Below are 21,860 nucleotides of genomic sequence, written 5' to 3'. Positions count from 1 at the left end.
CAAAGAGTAACGCCTTGTGGCAGCCAAAGAAGCTATTTGAATAGGAACTTATCAGTTTAATCGAGGTTATCCTATGTTACTTTTGGCAACCGTGGGATATTTACGTAAACGACATTTGACCAGAAATCTAGGCACAAACAGACAAAAAGAAAGTGTGGTTTTGTGGTGGCTAAGGAAATTGGTTGTTTTAGACTTGTGGGGTTTCTACGAATATCTTATGGTGTTTTATTAGCGGTTGGACTTTCCCACAAACCCCTATACGAATTGAGAACATATTAAATGTGGGTCAATGTATTTTCACGACGTTGTTAGTGAACGGGTTAGATCTTCCCTGTTCGAGTTATATGAGAATTCTATGAATGCTACTGTTCCAACCGAATGGTTTGTGATGTCGATACCTTACGTCATTTGGGCTATTAGCGGACACGAATTTCTTGACGCTGAAATTCATTTACTTGTGAGATTATGTTGCTACGTTATTAGGCAAGACAAGTGCTTCGACTTGAGTGTTGTTAATTTGGGGTTATAAGCATGTTTTATTCTTGTTTGTGTTGTTGGGTTTGCCGGAGATTCTATTGGTTGTTAAAGTAGTTGATTTGAGGTTGTAAAAGAAAACTTAACTAAAGGAAGAGTCGACAAGTTTTGAGATTCCCGCAGCATCGAATGGGGTCTTCCTTCGATAAGTCTTTTGGGATTATGAAAGAAATTGCTCTTGCTTGTGCTTTATGTTGTTGCATCAATATCTCATTCTCCTTGACGCATTAGTCAATTTTCCATTATGCAGTACTCAAAGTATGATTCATTCCAGTCACCGACATCGATCTAACCATGAGTCTTGATTCTCAAAATTCTACCATGTGTTTCTGCACACATATTCGAACCATTTACAGGTTTCTTTGAACATAAGTTTTTTTTCAATCCCGAATAGAGGTAAACCTTTCTTGTGGGATGGTTAAGTTCAGCGGAGTTGCTTTGGAATCGATTGAATTATTGCGACCGACAAGGTTTCAGCTTGCGAATTGTTCATTTCAAGTATTGAAATTCTTTTCTAGTTGATTAATTCTTGAACCGGATTTGGAGTATTAACTAGTGTTGGAAACATTGTAGTCCATTAAAGAATCTGGTATATACAGAGTTGGGAACTTTCAACAATGTTGTATCTGTAATGATGTGGTTGTGAGGTTTTGTCATACAATTGGGTGGAAATATTCTATGTAGGGCTAGTGGAGATCAATAGAGTTTTTGTTGATTGCCGATTTGAAGTTACGAAAAGGAAAGCTTAATTTAAGGGAAGAGTGATAAGTTTCGAGATTGTGGTATTTTTGGCATTAAATGATGTGCCTTTTCTGTTCTAACTGGCATGAAATTTCGAGGGCGAAATTTTTATAAGGAGGGGAGAATGTAACATCCCGTATCTTCACTTACCCGTTTATTAGTCATTTGGACGGTAAACGACAACTACTTTCACTTTTTACCCTAATTCGGTATTTTAGTGGCCCTAAAAGTTGACTTTTGATCGGGCCAAAATTTGAGAAAACTTCCTTCATGAAAGTTGTAGAGGACGTTAAATCGAGCGCGTGCATATGTGGTGCGCTAAAATCGGAGTCCGTATACGAAAGTTATAAGGGAAAGATTAAAGTTACTGTTTACGGTAACTTTCTATAAATAGCTGAGTTACTGTGGTAGATTTCCATTTCCGGAAATCTACCGAATTTTCTCTCTCCTCTTCCTCAATTTTCCTTCCGCTTCTGCCGTTTTCTTCCACCGGCGAATTCTTCCGTTTCCGGCCACCCCATGATGGAATCCGGGCATTGGAAAGCTCGCCTCCTCCTTCTTGTCATGCCTGGGGTGGTGTTTTGCGGTGGCTCGGCCGGAGGAGCTCGGATTTGAGCCAAGAAGTCCACTGTAGCCAAACTGAGGTTTCGTCGATTTCCGGCGATTCCGGCCCTTTCCGGCCACCAACCCATTGTCGAAGGCGCGGTTTTTGCCAAGGATTGTTTTGCCCCTAGCCTTGAGCCACGATTTGCAGTGTAGAAGGAGAATCAAGGAGAACCTGATTCTAGGGTTTTTGGGTTTTCTGGGCTTGTGTTCAACGGCTAAATTGGAGCTCTTCGAGGTAAAATTGGGATGTGTTGTAGTTGAGAAAAATGATCAGTGTGTTGAGTAGGTGCTGTAGTCAAAATTTGGTGACCATTGGAGGTGGTGGCCACCGGCGCGTGAGCCCCACGCGCCGCCATTGTGGGTGGCGCGTGGAGGCGTGTAGGGCAGTGCTTTGATTCCGGTTTTTAGCCCATTAAATCCTATAAATTGTGTGGAGCTTGTATGTGACGTTTGGTAATTTTTGGAGAAGCTTGGAATTAATTATGATTTTTTGAAGTTTAGGGTTTCGATTATCGAATTACGAGAATCTGACCGTCGGATATCTCCCGGTTCTGCCTTGGAACCTTTAAATTAACGAATTAGTAGCCTCTGTATAATTTGGGCTGAATCCGAGGAGAATGGGAGATATAATTTATGAGGAATTAAGTTTAGGAATCATATTAAATTGTTGAAGAATTATTCAAGGAATATAATTGTGTACAGGACGACGTACCGAGCTATTACTCGATGACGGAACTCGAATGCGTGACCGTCGGAATAGTACTGTGAGTGGACTTTTGTTTTTAAATAAATGATGCATGCATTTATTTCTTGATTATGCTCTATTTATTTATCAATTTACTTTTTCGAGCATATGGTTATTTTCGAAAATGGATTTGGATTTACGATTATTTGAAGATTTTATGGCGTGCGGGGTCACGTCATTGGAATGCTTATTTCCCTCCTATTTATTTTATTAATGAGATTTTTAGAAAGATTTTCGAAATGGGATTTCGATGAAGTTAATGCTTATTTATTTATCGACTTCGGTTTTGGCATTGGGAATGCCTTGTTGATGATTTTGGAAATAGATTTTGTTCCCGTTTACGAGTAACATTATTTCTTCCTATTTACTTTAAATTTGAGATGATCCGGGCGTGTGGGACACGTCGTTGGAAATTCATTTACGAGTGATGGGGAAGTTTTATATACTTATGGATTTACTTGGTTTTCGGGTTTCTTTTGCCATACTTTGGGTGACTTATCATTGCTAGCATTGATTTTCCGCCTTTGTGGCGTGGTGATGGGATCACCGTAGCCCTCTGCCTTTGTGGCGCAGGTTACTGTCTGTGTGACAGTAATTCTGTAGCCCGGTATCCTATCGCTACACTTAGTGGCGTAAGGGTATATTACGGGAGTTATGGGAGTATTTTAGCCTGGGAGGCTATCACCCAGGCCTGGGAGGCTCACTCGTATGGCTATCGCCTTCCCCTTCTCACTTTACTACTTAAGCTAGCGGGGCTAGCTCGATTTTCGTTTAACCAGCGGGGCTGGTCTTATTTTCCTTGAGATCAGAGTTCCAACTCTTTCTTTTAAATCGTATGTGACTAGCGGGGCTAGTCGGTTTTCATGAGTGGAACTCCTATTGTTTTATTTTCGTTAATCCTTGCATGCATCGGGAATTTTTAAAGAAATAAATGTGGGAAAGTATAAAATCCTTTTTGTTTGAAATTGTTTATTTTTGTCCACTCACGCTAACGTTTTCATGTACTTTCCCCTGGGCCCTTCGGTTTCAAATGCCCAGTTTGCAGGCGAATTGGTTGAGGTCGGGCGTACACGGAGTTGAGGCATAGTCAACAGCATGGCTTCCGCATTTGTCTTTGAATTAGGTTTCCTCTTATACCTTTCTGTTAGAATTGCTCTGATTACCTATGGGATTTATGCTATCCTAGTTGAGATGTGTGTTTTGTGAATTGGAGACTGATGTTGATTTGGGGAGCAGGGTGGCTCCAGGAGCATAAGGATGAATTGATTGAGAAGTGTAAATGTTTTCTACAGGTTTGGGTAGCCCATTTTAGGGGAAGTTCCGCCAAATTTTTGGTAGAATTTCTTCTAAGGTGGGCCCTGCAGGGTCACTTCAGATTTCAGGGTGAAATCCGGGGCGGGTCCTGTCATTGATAGTCTACAGTAGGTGCTTGCAGAGGTGAAGAAGCTGCTTGAGGACAGTGACCAGCAGCTGTCAAATGCGGAGGTGCAGTTGGTTGATGCTTGGGGTAAACTAGACGTCACCGTTGCTCGAGATGTGGAGCATAACACTAAGGTGCTAGAGCTAGAGGTGGAGATTGCTTGCTTGGGTGAACAGTTGTCGGCCAAGGTTAAGCGGCTCGACATAGTTCAGCGTGAAGCCACCTCCAGAGCTGAAGAGGTTATGCGGCTGCAACATTAGGCCAAGGGGCTAGAGACGAAGAAGCAGAAGGTTGGCGCCAGGGCTGTGGAGGCCTTTAAGCAATCCTAAGAATACAAGGATGCGCTTACGACATCTGGAAAAGTTGGTGCCGCAGCTAACTTCCTTAAGTTGGATGAAAGGGCGTTATCAACTGGGACAAAGCAGCCCAACTACAGGCGCCTCCTAGTCAGCCCCAAATCTCTCAAGGCAGGCCCGACGCTAATCAGCTCGAAGGTGTGTAGTCCGGCAGCGGTGAGACTGGCCAGTGTAAGGGTGACTGTTCTCAGCAAATGCCGATGTCGACAGCCTCAAACATGTCCCGTGCTCAATACATGCACTACTAAAAACAATTGCTTTTGTGATGCCTATTTTGCGATGGTAAATTGAGTTTTTGCGACGGAAAAAACTTTTGGCGACGGAAAATTGTGACTTTTGTGATGGAAATGTTGGCGTTGCAATAGGTGGCGTCACAAGATCCATTTGCGACAGTAAAATGTCGTCGCAAAAGGTAATTGCAACGGTTTTCTCTTGTCGTCGCATCAATTATTGTTTTGCGACATCGATTTGCCACGCAAGTTTCCGTCGCAAAGTTTCCATCAGGGTAACCCATATAGAGGTATTTGCTACAACTATGATGCCGTCGCAATGTGTATATTTTCAAAATAACCGCCAAATCTTGCCGCCAAAATTGTTGGTACGGTTAGTTTGCCATCACAAATATATTTATAAATTTTTATTAAAATATTTTGATAAATAGATAAAACTATATAATTTTATACCAATTGCAACGCTGAAATGGCCGTCGCAAACCCTTATTTTGTTTTTTTTTTATTTGTATTGCCAATTTCCACAAAATTAAACAAATAAATAATAATAATATTCAAGCAATTAAATATCTGCATCTTTTAAATCAAATAGGAAATCAACATTAATTCATAAAAAATATAATTAAACATATCCATTGAGTCATCGTACCATATTCAAATACAAACACTAAAATGAAAATAAATATGTTGTCATTTCCAGGTATTGAATATTATAACCACACTTGAAATAAAACAACAATCACAAGTGCACCATTTTACTCTCATTTTGTGAGCTTTGCACTTGCTTTCATTTGCTTTGCTCTTTTTGCCATGAGAACCTGTAATATAAACATAGAAAAACCAATGTTAGCTTAATGTCCAGTAAGCTAGATAGACAACAAAATGTACATATTCTTTCGTGATGGTGTCTATACAAACAAAACAAAAAAGATTTAAGTCATTGATGGACCTCAATCAATAGTAACAGTTATTGTAATGCACAAGGGTGTGGTTGTGTGTGCTACAGCCACTCCCCAATATATATCTGAATAACAGAAAGATGGGAAAAGCTGACAAACATCATGACCAAAAACATAGCAGATTACTCATAGAAGCAACTAATGATTACGACATATAAGTTCATTTACAAGAAGCTGAGGAAAACAAAAACAAAAAAAACGTTCAAGATGCCTGAACACATAATTGAAACAACATGGCCAGAAGCATAGCAGATTACTCATAGAAGCAACTAATGATTAGGTCCAAGTTAGACAAATTGCATCTCAAGTAAAGCAATTAACTTACCATGTTGAGCATTGGTAATGGTGTTAGACTATTAACAACCAGGCCAAAGACCTGGTAGGGATATCAACTTAAGACCAGATTGACTTACATGACCAATCATGTTTTCCTGCATTCTTGTTAGTTTTGCCAGTACTTGTGACTCAGACGCCCTTAAGTTGAGTTCACATCTTGTAATTCATGTGCAAACCTCCGTCAACAACTTTTTGAAGCTATATTCAGTGTATCCTCTGTTAGGTATGATCTTCAATTCAGAACAGAGTGCCAGAACTTCAAAAGGACCCAAGTACTTGAAAATATTGGGGTCTCGATCATAATCCTGATGGCATCAAAGTTGAATCAGAAGATGAAACATTATAGCCACAACAATCCATAACTTCAACACTTTATTGCCCTATATTGATTGAGATAAGGACAACTCTCATATATCTGCACTGCATATGATTTCATTATAGAAATATAATGATATCATCAGCACTCCTTGTACCTTAAGCTTACAACAAAAAGAATAATGTGCTTAAGCCAACTATGAACATTAGGTTCATTATCTCCTCACCTTTTCTGTTACTATAACAACTGGCTTGGAACTAAACCTGTCCTCCAGTACTCGTAGCCTCCTTTTGATCATCTCAATATCCTATGTTCACAACAACAAGAGAAATGAGAAGCTTGACATGCCACATTTAGCATCTAAAGCAAATTTTGACCAAGCATTTCTTTTACCGGCAGATTCAAATTATACTATGTTGATGACGTTGGAGCGCAATAACAAAGGACATTTACATTTTACATGTTTTTTGCAGTAAGCATACAACATATACGGAATAAAAGGTCTCTGTGCAATGATTTGATTTAACACAGTACAGACTGCACATGACAAGAATCTCATGTCAAAGAACAAGCAAAAATTAACTCTACCTTCGCCAGAAATTTGTGGTGGTCACTGAATTCAAGCCGATAAACAAAAAATGCTCCAATCTGCAGATAATCATTACCATTTGGACATGAGATACTCAGCAGAAAAGCACATATATAAAGCTTCATGGAAAACTCCAAAAAGTACATTTAAAACTTAATCAAACAACTAAACTAATGAACACAAAACAGATTAACTAACTCCGACCAGAAACCAAAACAGAAATGAAAACCTAACCTAAACTACTCCGATTTCAATGAAATTTCATAGACACTAAGCTAACACACTAAACTGGATACTTGTAAATTCTTAGGGATTTTAGAGATCATTTTCTATGCTAATTAATTAAAAGAAAACAGAGGACAGGAAACTGCAAAAACAGAAACTAAAGAAATAAACAAGAAAAACTCTAATTGCACTATAACACTGGACCCTATCATATTCTATTGAGACGCAGGACCAGGGGTCACAATTAGATAGAGAGCAAAGTCTGATACTTCATTATCTTATCATATGAAGAATAATGACTAAAAAATGCACTGCATATAAAGAGGAAGGTGAAATTGAGTAGTGAAATGCATAACAATGTCCAGCAATTTGTTCTAAAAGCAACCAGGGCCTTTGGTCACAGGAAGTGAGTCACGGGTAAGTGCAGACTGCAAAGACCAAATGCAAAAAATTAGACTAAAATCCAAATAGCTCCATTCAATCATATAATCTTGCGAAAATGTGATTGTTAAATCACCCGACCAATTTTCAGTGGATCACCGTCGAGGAGACGAGCATCTGCTGGAATAATATCCCCAAGCTTAATGCTGATTATATCACCAGAAATAAGAACGGAAGCATCCTCCTCAATCCACCTCCCAAGATACACGCACAAAATCAGCAAACCCAAGCCACCCAAGAACTGGGATTTATCAGAATTACGGATTTCATTAGCTTTAACAATTTCAATTTGGGTTTTATCAATTTGGAGATGAATTGGGTTTTACTATAATACCTCTTTCGGTAGAGTGACTGGAGTGAATAACCCAGCAATTTAGAACACTGACCAAGGTCCAAACCGCGAGCCGCCGAAGAACTGAAAAAGTGAAGATTAGAATTCAGAAATCAGAAACTTCAAAAAAAAAAAATGGAAAATCCGAATATAAAGGAGAAGAAGAAGAGGAGAAGAAGACAGAAAGGGAGAGAGAGATACTTGGAGGCTGGAGCTTGGAGACGGAGAGGAGGAGGAGAAGTGAAGAAACGACGCTATTGTAATTTGCAAAGGTTCCAGTTCGAGCTGCACGCAAAGCATACACAATCAAAAACCAAGATCGACAACCCAACCAGCTACCTCCTAAAGCTATTGTAATTTGCAATCAAAAAGAAAACCTTAAGGTTTAGTTTTTGTCATATCGTAATCAACAGACTAGATCTTCTTCCCAATCGCATCCCATACATACCCAAAATCAGACAAGAGCAAATTACACAGAAAGCTGAAAGTTACCTGTAAGCTGACCGCGAGAAGAAGATTCGGTTATTGAATTCTTCAGAACGGCGGGAACGGTGAGCTTCTGGGCTGAGAAATTTCCAGTTTGGGGGAGAGAAAGCGGGGTGATGTTTGGGACTTTGGGAAAAAGAGGGAAAAAATTTTGGGCCACTGCAAAGAGTACGGTTGTCTAATTCGATCGGATTTGAAAATATGGTGAAATTAGCTGAATATTTTACCACACTCATAATTTATTGTAATAATCTCATCCAACGGTCAGTTTCTCCATTTTCTGTGAATTGATAGAGTTGCCATTTGGAGTGTATGATATATAAATATAGGTTTATAAAAGTAACTAAGTTTGACCTAGTTAATCGAGTTCGAAACGAGAACCAAATTGGCTAGATTTTTTACAATCATCATAAAACATTACAATCTCTCCATCGAGCGGTAGGTTTTTCCAAATTCACTTTTCACTTCATGGTTGCTTTAGAATGAACATCAACAATTTAAATGCAATGTATAAGTCATACAATTTTAGGAGGCAAATTGGTATAGGGCAACATCTTTGTAATTAAAATTGAAACTTTTATCTTATGTCCACACACATCTATCGATGGAATATTTACAACCGTGATGTGAAAAAATAAGCACGTTTCACGATCATCACGTCATCGGTCAACCAAGAAGACATGCAAGTGACTACGGTTGACCAATTCGATCATATTCGAAAATATGGTAAAATTGGCTAAATTTTTTACCACATTCATAATTTATTGTAATAATCTCAACCAACGGTCGATTTTCTCATTTTCTGTGAATTGATAGAGGTTGCCCTTTGGAGTGTATGATATATAAATATAGGTTTATAAAAGTAACTAAGTTTGACCTAGTTGATCAAGTTCGAAATTGGCTGGATTTTTTACAACCACTATAAAGCATTACAATCTCTCCATCGAGCGGTTGGTTTCTCCAAATTCATTTTCCACTTCATGGTTGCTTTAGAATGAACATCAACAATTTAAATGTAATGTATAAGTCATACAACTTTAGGAGGCAAATTGGTAATTTGGTATAGGCCAATGTCTTTGTAATTAAAATTGAAACTTTTATCTTATGTCCACACACACCCATACCAGTATTACAAAAGAGTAATACAGTGACATTTATGTGTTGCCACAGCTTCTCTCCGTCATATGGTTTTTTTTTTTTTTTTGTAAAGTACATATACATATAAGTTTTGCGATGGCAAGAGGTAAAAGTGTCGCAATTGAGCACAAAATTACTACGGCAGAGATTTTCCGTCGCAAATTATAAGGCTTAATCGCGACGGAATATTTTCCGTAGCAATAGGGTGTCAATTGCGATTGCAACTGTTGTCGAAGTAAAAAGGCGAAGTAATTGCAATTTTTTTAGTAGTGATGGCGGCTCACACGCGGGAGGATGGTACTATCATTACGTCGAGCCCCATTGCTCCTGGGTCCGACCCATTGCTCCTGGGTCCGACCAGACTAGCCTCTCGGTAGCTCAGACTGCGCAAACTAACGGTAATGGCGCCGCTGCCCATGCAGCAAGCCGCGAAGACCTTTCTTGTTTTTGTTTTGTGGTTGTTGTTGCCGTTGAGGCGTTTGTACTTGTAATCGGACAACCTCATGGTTGGGGAGTCCCAACCTAAGTTTAAAATGAAATTATGCTTTTGTTTTGCATATGTGAATTTTTCTAAGAGTTGGGTTGCTGCTGGCAAACACTTGTTACTTTTCTTAATTTTGTTGGTATACCGCTAGAGCTCTTGCTTGATTCTTTTGTCTCTCAATGAAACAATAAGGGAATTAAAATTGTTCTAAGTGCACGAAGTAGCGGGTGTGGTCCGTTGAACTTTGCTGGCGTTGCTAGTTGATTGTTTGTGCTGTGGAGAACAATGGTTTGAATAATTCCTCATTTCATTGATAGCTGACAAGTCAACGTTTACAAAGGAGTGAGAGTACCCGCTGGGTAGCTTATCTTAGCTAAATATTGTACAAAAATTTAGCTAAGTCAAGATACTCGTGGGTTATCGGCAGAATGACCTATAATAATACCGGAGGTGTTTGGAATTCTAAGGGTGGGTGGATGTGACACCATCCTTGTCCTTTAAGTAGAAAGTTTCAGGGCTGACGACTTCCACTATTTGATATGGTCCTTCCCAGGTGGGACAGAGGGCTGTTGGAGGTGGAATGGCCTCCTTCATGACCCAGTCTCCAAGTTGGAGGTTTCTAGCCTTGACTTTGGCGTTGTAGAAACACGATACCCACTGTTTGTTTTGCAAGTTGTGCAAGTGAGCTTTGTGGCGCTTTTCTTCGAGGAGATCCAAGGCTGATGCCTTCGCCGTTAGTTTTAGCGTCGTAGCCCTCAACTCTAGCTGTTGGTTGTGTGACCTCGATGGGAAGGACTGCTTCTGTGCCGAACATCATGCAGAACGATATCTCTCCGTTAGCAGATGTTGGGGTTGTTCTAATAGTCCAAAGGACCTCTGGGTGCTTTTTGGCCCATAAGCCCTTGGCGTCATCGAGCTTCTTCTTGAGCAATTTCTTGATGATCTTGTTTGCCGCTTCAACCTGTCCTCAGTTTGGGGGTGCGCCACAGATACGTAGCGCATCTTAGTGCATGCCTAGATTAGCTGTAAAGGTAATGATTTCCTCATTGTTGAACTGTGCCCCGTTGTATGTGATGATGGTGTGGGGTACACCATAGCAGCAGTAAATATTTTTTCAGAGGAAATGGGTTACCTTGGTCATTGTGATTGCTGTTAGCGGTTCAGCCTCTATCCACTTGCTGTTGTAGTTGATGGTGACGATGATGTACTTGAATTGCCCCTTAGTGGTTGGTAATTTGCCAATAAGGTCAAGGCCCCAAGTGGAGTGAATCCATGGGCCGATGATGATCGAAAGGGGCTCTACTGGCGCGAGGTCAGCGCATTGTTGACATTTGTAGCAGGACTTGGAGACTTCTTTGGTGTCATCACCGAGCGTGGGCCAAAAGTACCCTTGCTGCATGGTTCGATTTGCCAAAGATCTGGTGCCTGAATGATTTCCACACTTCCCTGCGTGTATCATTGCCAGTACCACTTTTCCTTCTTCTGGTGTTAAGCATTTAAGATTTGGGTGAGTAAAGCCCTGGCGGTAAAGTTTACCGTTTTGGATGTTGTAGCGGGTTGCCCTTCACTTGAGTTGCCGTGCCTCAACCTTGTCGGTTGGTAGTGTTCCATTGTGCTTGTACTCGATTATCTCATCCATCCAGCTAGGATTGATTTCGATGTTGAATATTTCCACCAGGGTCTTGGTGATGCTTGGCCTGTCAAGGCATGCCACCCTTATGTCCGTCGGACTTTGATGAGGTTGAGCGGTTGCTAGCCTTGCTAGAGAGTCTGCCTTGGTGTTCCTCTCTTTAGGGATTTGTGTGATGGAGTGAAACTTGAATTTTCTAAGTAGGGTTTTTACGTACCCTAAGTTAGCCATTAAATGCTTGGCCTGAAAGCTGTCGTTAACTTGGTTGACAACAAGTTGAGAGTCGTTGAATATGTTGATATTATCAGCGCCTGAGTTTATGTTGAGGAGTAGGCCTGCGATGAGCCCTTCATATTCCGCCATGTTGTTCGAAGCTTTGAAGTTGAATTTTAGTACGTACTCGACGTTCAGTCCCCCTGGCCCTGTCAGGATGATTCCCGAGCCATAGGCTTTGGCGCAGGTTGAGCTGTCGACATGGAGGTTTCACTTTGACCGTTGGTCGGTGGTAGGCCGTTCGGTTACTGTTATGGCAGTATTGTCCGCCAATGTCCCCGAAGTGGGTTCGTTGTCGCTCAGTGAGTTTAGCGATGAAGTCGTCTATTGCTTGGCCCTATACATAGCAGTTCGTGGTCTATACTCGATGTCAAACTCGCTGAGTTCAATCACCTACTTGTTTAGGCGTCTAGAGTGCTCGGGGCATTGCATGACTTGCCTCAGCGGTTGATTTGTCAAGACGTGGATGGTGTGAGCTTGAAAGTATTGTCGAAAGCGTCTGGCGGTGACAATGAGTACTAGGGCCAACTATTCAAGGGGGGTGTATCTTGTTTGGGCGCTGATCATGCCCTTGCGCGCATAGAACACCGAGAGCTTTGCATGTCCTTCTCTTATTATTATGGCATAGCTCACCAATAATGTGGAAACCTCTAGGTATATATTGAGTATTTCGTCTTGTACAAGTATGGAGAGAAGTGGGATTGTCGTTAGGTATTCCTTCAGGCTCAGGAACGCTGCCTCACAATCTGTCATCCAATCAACTACTTTATGGTGGGTCCTCTTCATAGCTTTGAAGAATGGGAGACATCTGTAGGTGAGCTTTGAGATGAAGCGAGATAGTGCGGTTAACTTGCCATGGAGGCTCTGAACCTGTATCTTCCACTCAGGGGACTTCATGTTGAGGATGACTTGCACTTTGTTGGGGTTAGCCTTTATGCCCCGCTCGCTAACGATGTAGCCCAGGAATATGTTGGTGGTGACACCAAAGAAACACTTCTCGGGGTTGAGGCGCGTACCATAAGCCAAGAGAATGGCGGATATGATGCGGAGGTTTGCCACCTGTCCGCTGGCTTTGATGCTTTTGACGAGCATTGTGCTCTGTGAACATGGCGTTCATCAACTGATGGTACGTTGCTCTGGCGTTCCTCAGGCCAAAAGGCATGACATTTGATTACACTCATTTTTATGCGCGTAATTACGTCTTAAACACTAGAATTAAGCTAATCTCCAAACTAATTATTACGTAATTAATCCATTTTTATTTATTGTATAGGAAATAAGCGGAATCACGGAAACAAGATAAAACAATGAAAAATTTAGAGTAATATGGAGCTTTCGACAAATTGACGAACCGGTCAAATGGTCATTCATCGAACAAATTAGACAAGAAAGCATATTTAATTAAACTAACAAAGTTTAGTTTAATTAAAGAATGGTGGCCGGGCTTAATTAAGCTATCAATTATTCAATTGAATAGTCCATCATTTCTTTTTATCGTTTCTTTATCTCCACATACGTACAACAGCTTAATTATGGCCTTATGGGTGATGGTTCAATTAACCAAAGGTGCAGCCACTCCATTCCTGACACGTGGCAGACCTGCTCTCTTCTCATTACACAGATGCCATGATGCCCATCTCTGAGCCCTTCGATTGCAGCTAGATATATATATATATATATCTGCTTTCTTTCTCTTGGAGACAACAACCAGCAGCACCGCACTACCAAAAACAGGGCAGCCCTTTGGGCTGCTCTCACTCTCCTCTCATCTTCCTCCATTTTCCATATTTTTGTTAGCATTATTTTAGAGAATTGAAGGATTACTCACCTAAAGCTTCAAGAATTCATCAAAGGCTTCTCCTTAATTTACAAGATTCAAGACTTGGGTAATTGTGGGAGTTGTAATTCACTAGTCATGCTAGCTTTTAAGCTATTTGTGACTATCACTACTAGAATTATGCTCATAGACATCACGACAATTACATCGGTGAGAAATACACGCGATGTAAAACAATGTCATTAGCATCGATTCCTCAAAAACCGATTTCTATGCATATAACTAACATCGCTTTTTACTATTGACCGATGTCTATATTTTGAATCAAAAATTTTCAAAAACGCGGAAAGACTATGTTAAAAAATTTCAAGAACGGGGGAACAAAATTTTCATTCCCCACACTTATTATTTTTCCACTACTTTCACACAATTGAAAACTGGCGACCCATTTTCTCTCTTGCTATTCCCCGAACCCTAGCCCTCTCCCACTCTCTTTCCACAGCCACCACCGCTACCCTCTCCTCCGCTCACTCCCACTACTATCTCTCTCTCTCGTTAACCACCTCCACCTCTTGCCGGCGTCATCACCTCCACGAGCAAGCTCTCTCTCTCTCACTGGGATCTCGGAAGACTGAAAGAAGGAAAAGAACCCTTTCCTCAATCTCACTCTCGAATGGGGGAAATCAATTGCTTCTGTGAACCAAGACAACATCCCAGGGGCAACCGGCTACCACTCCTTGTCCTAAGACGACTAGGGTTTGGGAAATCCTAATCAAGCAAAACTTCTGAAACGTTTCTGGCAGGAAAGATTTTTCTGGAGAGATCGATCATCTCTGAAGCAGAATTTCGCTGCCTTTAATTTGTTTGGAAACGATGGGCAGAGGAAAGTACAAGAACAAGCCCACTGGTCAGCGCCAGTTCTCCAGTCGCGAAGATCTTCGTAAGCCCCCGTTTCTCTCCTCCTTTGTTTCATTCCAAAGAAAACAGCTTGATTCGTGTTTATTTCGTTCTCAGAACATGAATAATGATTTTAGTTCTCAGAACATGATAATGATTTCAGTTCTAGTAATGGTGTATTACTATTCGGATTTGGGTTGGAACTTGAGGAATGATTATTGATTATGAAAGACCAGAATTTAACAAGTCATTGCAAGGTCAACCTTTTCTTGTCTTAAGATTTTAGCTATGTTTGATGTCAATTGCAAGTTCAAGCAGCTGCCAACTCATATTTATTTTTAAGTATTGGCTGAATAATCTAGGAAAGAATTATAGTTTTATTTTTACTTTCTCAATATGATCCCATGTAATGGAAACTTAAACACTAGTCGACATTCCGGAATTTCATTGTTGGTTTTCATTGTTTTGGGGATATTTACTCGGCTCTAGATGAGATTTCAATAAATTGTACCAATGAGTGTTGCTTCTTAATATGAACTCCCTATAAGTTTTGATTGATTTGGGGATGTTCTATTGTTCTTGAGATGGATAGGAGTGAAGGTTAGGCATGACACTGCCTTTGTGTCTTACTAAATGGTCTAATTATGTTTCTTTGCCAAAACAAATTAATGACTTCCTTTTCATATGTATAAAAGATAGAGGGAAGGGAAATAAATATGAAACTAGATGCCCTTATATTTATATTACAATTTCCAGTTTATTTTCGAAAATCATGATATCAACTGATTTGAACTTGGGAATTGTTGTGACATGTTTTCGTGCTCTTGCCGACATGCTCTATCTGCTTCATATTTTCATCAAGTTGAGGACAACTTATATATCACCAAAAACTAGAGTTTTTGGGAGGGGTGAACTTGTTATGGATCCCAAAAAGATTGCTAGAAGGTATCTGAGATCAGATTTCTTCGTAGATCTTATAGCTACACTGCCTCTCCCTCAGGTATGCCATGCATCATCATCATCATAAACATACTTTTGCTCAATTAGTAGAGTGATTCATCTACAATGTACTATTCATTGGCATTTTGATTTGTGAATTTGGCTTACTGAACATGATTAGATAAGTTTAGTCAAATTAAGTCATACAAGTGTATGCTAGCCCTTTCTGTTTAACAAGAAACTGTAGGATATTTTTAGTGCTATTTGGACTTTACTGCACTATTGACTAGTATTTTTTCTGCATTTTTTTTTTCAGTTTCACAATTGTAGAAATGTCACTACTTTTATTCTGTTTGGCAGATTGTCATATGGTTCATCATACCTGCATTTAAAAGCTCCAGTTCTGGCCATACCCATAATGCCCCTGTACTGATTATTGTTCTGCTCCAATATGTTCCTAGATTGTATCTCATTTTCCCACTAAGTTCTCAGATCATCAAAGCCAATGGTGTGGTCACAAAGACAGCTTGGGCTGGGGCTGCATATAATCTCATACTCTACAGTCTACATGTTAGCTAGTCATGTATGTAGTTTCCTTTATTTAACATTAATTCAATTTTACCACCCTGCAAGAGTCAACAACATTGATTCTGTTCCTGTTCTTGTAGGTCTTAGGTGCTTCATGGTACCTATTATCAATCGAACGGTATGCATCTTGCTGGAAGTCTCAATGCAGAAAAGAAGTTGACCCCATCAAGTGCTTTCTCAGCTACTTGGATTATGGTTCTTTGAACAATGATGGACGCCTGCAGTGGATAAACAATACTCATGCATGTGTTTAGTAACTGCAACCCGGAGAACTCCATTGGTTTCAATTATGGCATATTTGAGAATGCACTGACCAACAATGTAGTCTCCTCCTCGTTTCTAGAGAAGTACATGTATTGTCTTTGGTGGGGATTACAGAACTTGAGGTATGACCGTATGACCAAGACTATGCTTCACTGTAACGGGCATATGTATTTGCAATTTGATCAATATTAATGAATGTCTTGTTCTGTTTATGTTTTTCTCATACAATCTGTTTCAATCTATCTTAGCTCCTATGGTCAGACTTTGACTACAAGCACATATATCAGTGAAACTTCTTTTGCTATACTCATTGCTATTTTGGGTCTGGTTCTGTTTGCACACTTAATTGGAAATATGCAGCTATGTTACCTTGTTTATGATCAAAACATCATATTGTGTTTTCTGACAGAGAAAAAAAAAATGCTGTAACTTCTTCCACTTCAGTAACAAGGTTTCTTCTTTTCTTCATTCTGATATTTTAGACACATTCTATGTTGTTAACTCATACTCTGTTTCAATTTTATATTTCCAAATAGCTTGAGTTTGACAAACTGAACTGATGCATGATCTTTGATAGTTTGTCTTTCGGTTCTCACTTTTCTTCAAAACTATATATGAGTTTGGATGTACTTATCAAATTGGACTATCACTTGTATAAATTATTTTAGAAACTACAGTTTCCAGACCCAGTGACCTATTTCTGTAAAACTGTAATTTTCTGTTAATAATTTGAAGTTATTTTATTCTGAGAATTTGTAGTGGACTTGTTAAAGAGTATTTGAGACTTGGAATCTCCTAAAAAAGATTTGTCTATAATTAGTTATGATTTTTCAAAGTTACAGGTCTGTTGCAGGAATTTCTGAAAACAGTATCATTGTCATGTTCTTTCTGTTTCTTTTAGTATCTTTTTATGTACAATCTTGCTTCGAGAAACCAGCACTTTAGAAGTAGGCATTCCCACCTTTCATATGAAACCAGCCTGCCTCCATTTGGAGTTCGTATGAATTATGAAAGATTTATATCACGACAAATTTGGCTTTGTGCATGAGCATTTCTGCTGCACAGTTTTACTTTACAAATCAGATCTCAAATAACCATTTCTAGTGTTCAATGTGTGCTATAATCTAGTATTTGTATTGTATGATAAAGCAATTAGTTTGTTTTTATTTGGGGGGCTACAAGGTGATATCCTTGTTGCAACCTTGGACCTTAAAAATGATGGGTTCCTTGAAAAGGAAACCACTTGGGAATTTTAAAAATGTATATAGCTGCTTGTTCTATCATTTTTTGGAGTGCTTTTACATTCTTCTTGTCTAATAATGTACATAAATATGATATTTATTGGTTCAGATCCGCCTTCTTTTGGCTATCAGTTAAGACATAGGAGAGGAAAATCAGAAACTACTCGTGCTCAGTACATAAACACAAAGGATGTGAGGTTTGTCTCTGTTTTTCTACCTAGCCTCCTGCAATGCTAGGCCTAGAAGTAGCACCAGTGTGGTTCTTAATGGAATTTCCTGGGGCACATTATTTCATGTAGGCTGACAATAAGCACTTGGAATGTTGCTGGAAGAGTTCCGGATGAAAACCTTGATATTGATGATTGAATTTCTTCAGAAGAGCCATCAAACATCTACATTTTCGGGTCAGTACTTTCTATCTTCCTTTTCATAATCAACCTAGGCACATACTTTCAGTACTTTCTATCCCAGAAAGGTATAGTTAAGTTAACCAACAGATTGTGTTATGGATGCTAGGATAGGAGTGTCTGGTAAGGTCAATGTCTTTTTGTCTTTCCCTTTTCCTTTCCTTTCTTTCCTTATGTTTTTCTTGTTATAGCTAGTTGTTCATTTCATTTTATTTGTAGGTGAAAACAGAAGAACAAATGGGATATAAGTATGGCGAGGCTTGCTTTCGTTTATATTTCTAGTATTATGTACCATTTAGACTTAAATTTTTGTTTTATTTCGACATGTTATGCATAGAAATACTTGGGATGTTGTTATGTACTTTGAGCATCAATATTAATCAAAATTTATTTACTTATGATATGTATTCTCATTAGATTTCCTAGCAATAGCTACAAGTCAATTTATAACTATAAAAATGAAGTCATATAAGAACTAATACATCAATTCTAAAAGAAAAAATTGATGTCCCATTAGCCAGTGGATAACAAAATATTAAGTAAGAAACGATGTATCACAACCTAATGAACATCGACTTATTAAGTAAGAAACGATGTAACACAACGCAATGGACATCGATTTATTAAACGAAAAATGATGTCTAGTATAAGTATAAACATCAGTGTCAACCTCAAAAACTGATGTTTTATATAAGCTTGGACATCACTTCATAAAAGGAAACGATGTTTAACATAATAATGAACATCGGTTAAGTAATACAAAAGAATGTAGATTCAATCTTAAATAGTGTGATATATGGCAAGTACCCATAAAGCTTATAAACAGCAGGCAAATTTCAAAAATACCGATGTGTAAGAATATGTTACACATCGTTTCTAGAATGAGTAACGATGTTAAAATGAATACTAGTGCTATTGGACCTATATTTCGTTAAGCATTAAATGCATAAATATGAAGGTTTAACAATATCTAAAAACACCAATTTGTGATCATAATAGCAGTTTAACATCGATTATAGAATCTAATCCGATGTTTATTGTAGTATGGGACATCGGTTAAAAACCGATGTCTTTTTTGGCGATCTTTTACATCACCCACTAACACATGTGTACAAATTTTTTTTTACATCGGTTTCTGGCCGATGTATATGAGAAAAATTCTAGTAGTGTATTCTTGTTTCCTCCTACACTTAATTCTCTACCCTTTCCTATTTGAATTTTGTAATTTTGATGTCTATGATTATGGGTTGTGAGTAATTTTCTTGTTGGGGGTTAGGGTTGTGTGTCCTAGCCCAAATTTTGTGTAAAAGATGTTTAATTTAATGTAGTGATGCAATTTTCATATGATGAACGCTTATATCAATTATTGTTGGGTTGAAATGCATGTCTAGGAGCCTAGTCAACTGTAGGGTGTGTATTTTGAGCATGTCTAGGACGGAGTTAGAGGCTTGACTACCTCTAATTTCTAAGCTAGAAACTCTCAATTTCGTATTCGAGGGGTTATAAGCATGGTGATTTACACCCGTTTTGTGATTGCGCGGGCGGGTCACTTAGTAGTCTAATTCCTCGATGTCTAGGCCTCTTGATGTGAATTTAGTGACCCTTGAACCGGCTCTAATTCATGCCAAGTAAGTTCCTACGACCCTTGAACTGGAGTAGGAATACAATGAAAGGGAATTTCGGTCCTTGAGCCTTGAACCGCCTTGGATACGACTACCGCCAAAGTAGGAAATTTGCATCTACATTAAATTAGCTTCCGACACATGAGATTTGGTGAAGGAGCCTCCCTAGCACCCGACATTCTCATTTTTTATTGTTTACATTTTTTTTTTTTTGTTACTTTAATTTCATTTACTTTTTGTTAAGTTAAAATGAACTCCAAAATATTGAACTCTTCCACTCATTTGTGCGTATCCACCACTAGGCTCTTAGTTTTGATTAGGCTTTGGTGAGAATTAAAGCCGAGCATTGCTAAGGCTTGGTGCCTTATAGTAGAATTTTTGTTTATTTTGTTCTTCTTTTGCATGCTAAATGACTTTAGTTCCGACTACCCAAGGATTGTGGGTTGGCCACTAATCCCCGTGGTACTATAATTTTGGGCTTAATACTTCCCTATTTTGACATGATTCGTACGCTTGTGAGACTATATGCATAAAGTCAATGGCGCCGCTGCCGGGGATTAGGATTTAATAGCCTTTATCTCTTGGTAAATCGGTTCCAGGTCATTTTGGCATATTTTTGTTTCTTTGTTATTATAAAAAAAAAAATTGTTGTTATTTTAATTTAGTTATTTATGTTTTGTGAGCTTATTTTTTTATTTTCTTTGTAAATTTTGGTTACTAATCTCACTTGTGGAAACTCATAGGCATCTATTTTTCTCACATTGAGCTATGGATCGATGGAGCTATGAATGGGAAGATCCGAGGGGATATGAGCAAGAAAGTTTCTATGGTGGAGGTCATCAAGAGTGGAATTCTCATGTGGTGGGTTCTATGTCCTCTTGCAGTGAAACTTGTGCTTTGTGTAATTCTCCCTGGCATTCACCTTTTGAGTGCTCTTTGAGATTTGAGTGCCCAAATTTTATGCAAGAGTGTGAGTACAAGATGGGTGCGTATCAAGAGACATTTATACCCGATGCATATTCACAAGATGGAGCTTATGAACCTTGGAAGGAATTTGTTGAAGGACTACTAGCTCAATTGCAAGCCTCCCAAGCTCTATTATAAGCCTCTCAAGCTAGGATTTCACAAGAGACTATGGTGCCCAAAGCATATCCTTATGAGCAAGCATATGAGTCTAGGAAGCCTTCTCTTGAAGAATTGCTCGCTCAATTGCAAGCTTCCCAAGCTTTATTACAAACTTCTCAAGAAATGCTTATACATTCCAATGAGCAACTTGAGGCTAGTCTTGCACAAGAGCCACCCTTCACCATATATGAGCATGAATCTTTCTTTGACCAAGTGGAGCCTATTTCAAGAGAAGAAGTACATATCAAGCATCTTGAGCAAGAGTCGTTTACGCAAATGGAAGATGATTATAGTGATGTTGATGTACAAGAAAGTGAAGTTGGTTATGAAAGTTTCAATGTAAGTGGGGTGAGAGACTACACTTCGGCGGAATGGGTGCAATATTGGAAATCTAAGCTTCCTAATGGAAGGGAAATATTTGAAGATGATTCTGAATAGGAGGATGACTTGTATAGAGAGAAGCATGCGGAATTTGAAGTCATACACCATAATCCCTTGTTTATCGAGGAGGATGCGGAGTTTGAAGTCATACACGATAATCCCTTATTCATTGAGATAGATATTCCCAAGGAGGAAGAGAGTCCTTCAATGCCTTGTAATGATGAAGAAATTGAAGAGTCAAGGACTTTCTCTCCTCCCACATCCATGGAGATCCATCATGAGCTTCCCAAGGTGGAGAGTAGGACATTCAGCACTTGTGTTCTTTATGGGAAGGCTAAGATGAAGATACTTTTACCACTCAATCCACCATTAAGTGGCCAATGTTTCTACAATGAGGTGATGGATTGGAAAGGAAATGGAGCACTTGCACTCACCCTTTCCCATCACTCTCAAGAGCTTCTACCATCTACTATTCCTATGAGCATCATTTTTACACCACTTGAGAAGGAGAAGGCAAGGAGATTGATTCATAGAAGAAAAATTGAGAAGAATGGGAAGATTAAGAAGCTACACTTTTGGCCACCAATTGGAGTATTCTTATGTAGCTCTTGGTCTTGTATCTATGACACATTGAGTAGTCCCTTAGCCCCAAATAATAGGGTGGTCATATTTGAAAAGCATCCACCTTCACAAGATCAAGTTCTATATGGACCAACAATGAAGTCCTTAAACAAAGCGCTCGCTAGGGAGGTGATTACACGCATTTTTATACGTATAATT

General features: G+C 39.1%; 1 protein-coding gene and 2 long non-coding RNA genes across 7 annotated transcripts; 2 read left to right on the top strand and 1 right to left on the bottom strand.

Annotated features, from left to right (window-relative positions):
- Positions 1–5,209: 5,209 nt before the first annotated feature.
- On the bottom strand, positions 5,210–8,463 carry LOC112195729. Of its 5 annotated transcripts, XR_002934745.2 has the most exons (9): positions 8,322–8,463; positions 8,031–8,114; positions 7,833–7,913; positions 7,580–7,739; positions 7,443–7,485; positions 6,832–6,891; positions 6,470–6,550; positions 6,005–6,232; positions 5,210–5,450 (listed from the first exon to the last, which is right to left on the bottom strand). It is a non-coding gene; the product is annotated as an uncharacterized LOC112195729 (long non-coding RNA). The 5 variants fall into 5 exon arrangements; XR_005809296.1 differs by having other exon boundaries at positions 7,443–7,739; XR_002934744.2 differs by having other exon boundaries at positions 6,832–7,485; positions 7,575–7,739.
- A 5,966-nt stretch (positions 8,464–14,429) lies between these two features.
- LOC121052867 (probable cyclic nucleotide-gated ion channel 14) lies at positions 14,430–16,031 on the top strand. Its single transcript, XM_040518785.1, has 3 exons — positions 14,430–14,556; positions 15,344–15,513; positions 15,813–16,031. Exons 1-3 carry the CDS (start codon positions 14,490–14,492, stop codon positions 16,029–16,031), a joined length of 456 nt encoding a protein of 151 aa, XP_040374719.1. The 5' UTR covers positions 14,430–14,489.
- Positions 16,032–17,577: 1,546 nt separating this feature from the next.
- On the top strand, positions 17,578–18,313 carry LOC112201025. Its single transcript, XR_002936547.2, has 3 exons — positions 17,578–17,742; positions 17,845–17,949; positions 18,172–18,313. It is a non-coding gene; the product is annotated as an uncharacterized LOC112201025 (long non-coding RNA).
- Positions 18,314–21,860: the final 3,547 nt, after the last annotated feature.

This window comes from Rosa chinensis, chromosome 4 (genome assembly GCF_002994745.2).
Source record: "Rosa chinensis cultivar Old Blush chromosome 4, RchiOBHm-V2, whole genome shotgun sequence".
Classification (NCBI taxonomy): Eukaryota; Viridiplantae; Streptophyta; class Magnoliopsida; order Rosales; family Rosaceae; genus Rosa; species Rosa chinensis.
Note: the sequence above shows the minus strand (reverse complement) of the source record. Positions and strands in the feature narration are given on the sequence as shown.

Coding starts and splice junctions, on each gene's coding strand:
- LOC121052867 (XM_040518785.1), top strand. CDS start 14,490: ATGGGCAGAGGAAAGTACAAGAACAAGCCCACTGGTCAGCGCCAGTTC. Junction 14,557..15,343: donor CTCCAGTCGCGAAGATCTTC/GTAAGCCCCCGT, acceptor GTGCTCTTGCCG/ACATGCTCTATCTGCTTCAT. Junction 15,514..15,812: donor CTACACTGCCTCTCCCTCAG/GTATGCCATGCA, acceptor TCTGTTTGGCAG/ATTGTCATATGGTTCATCAT.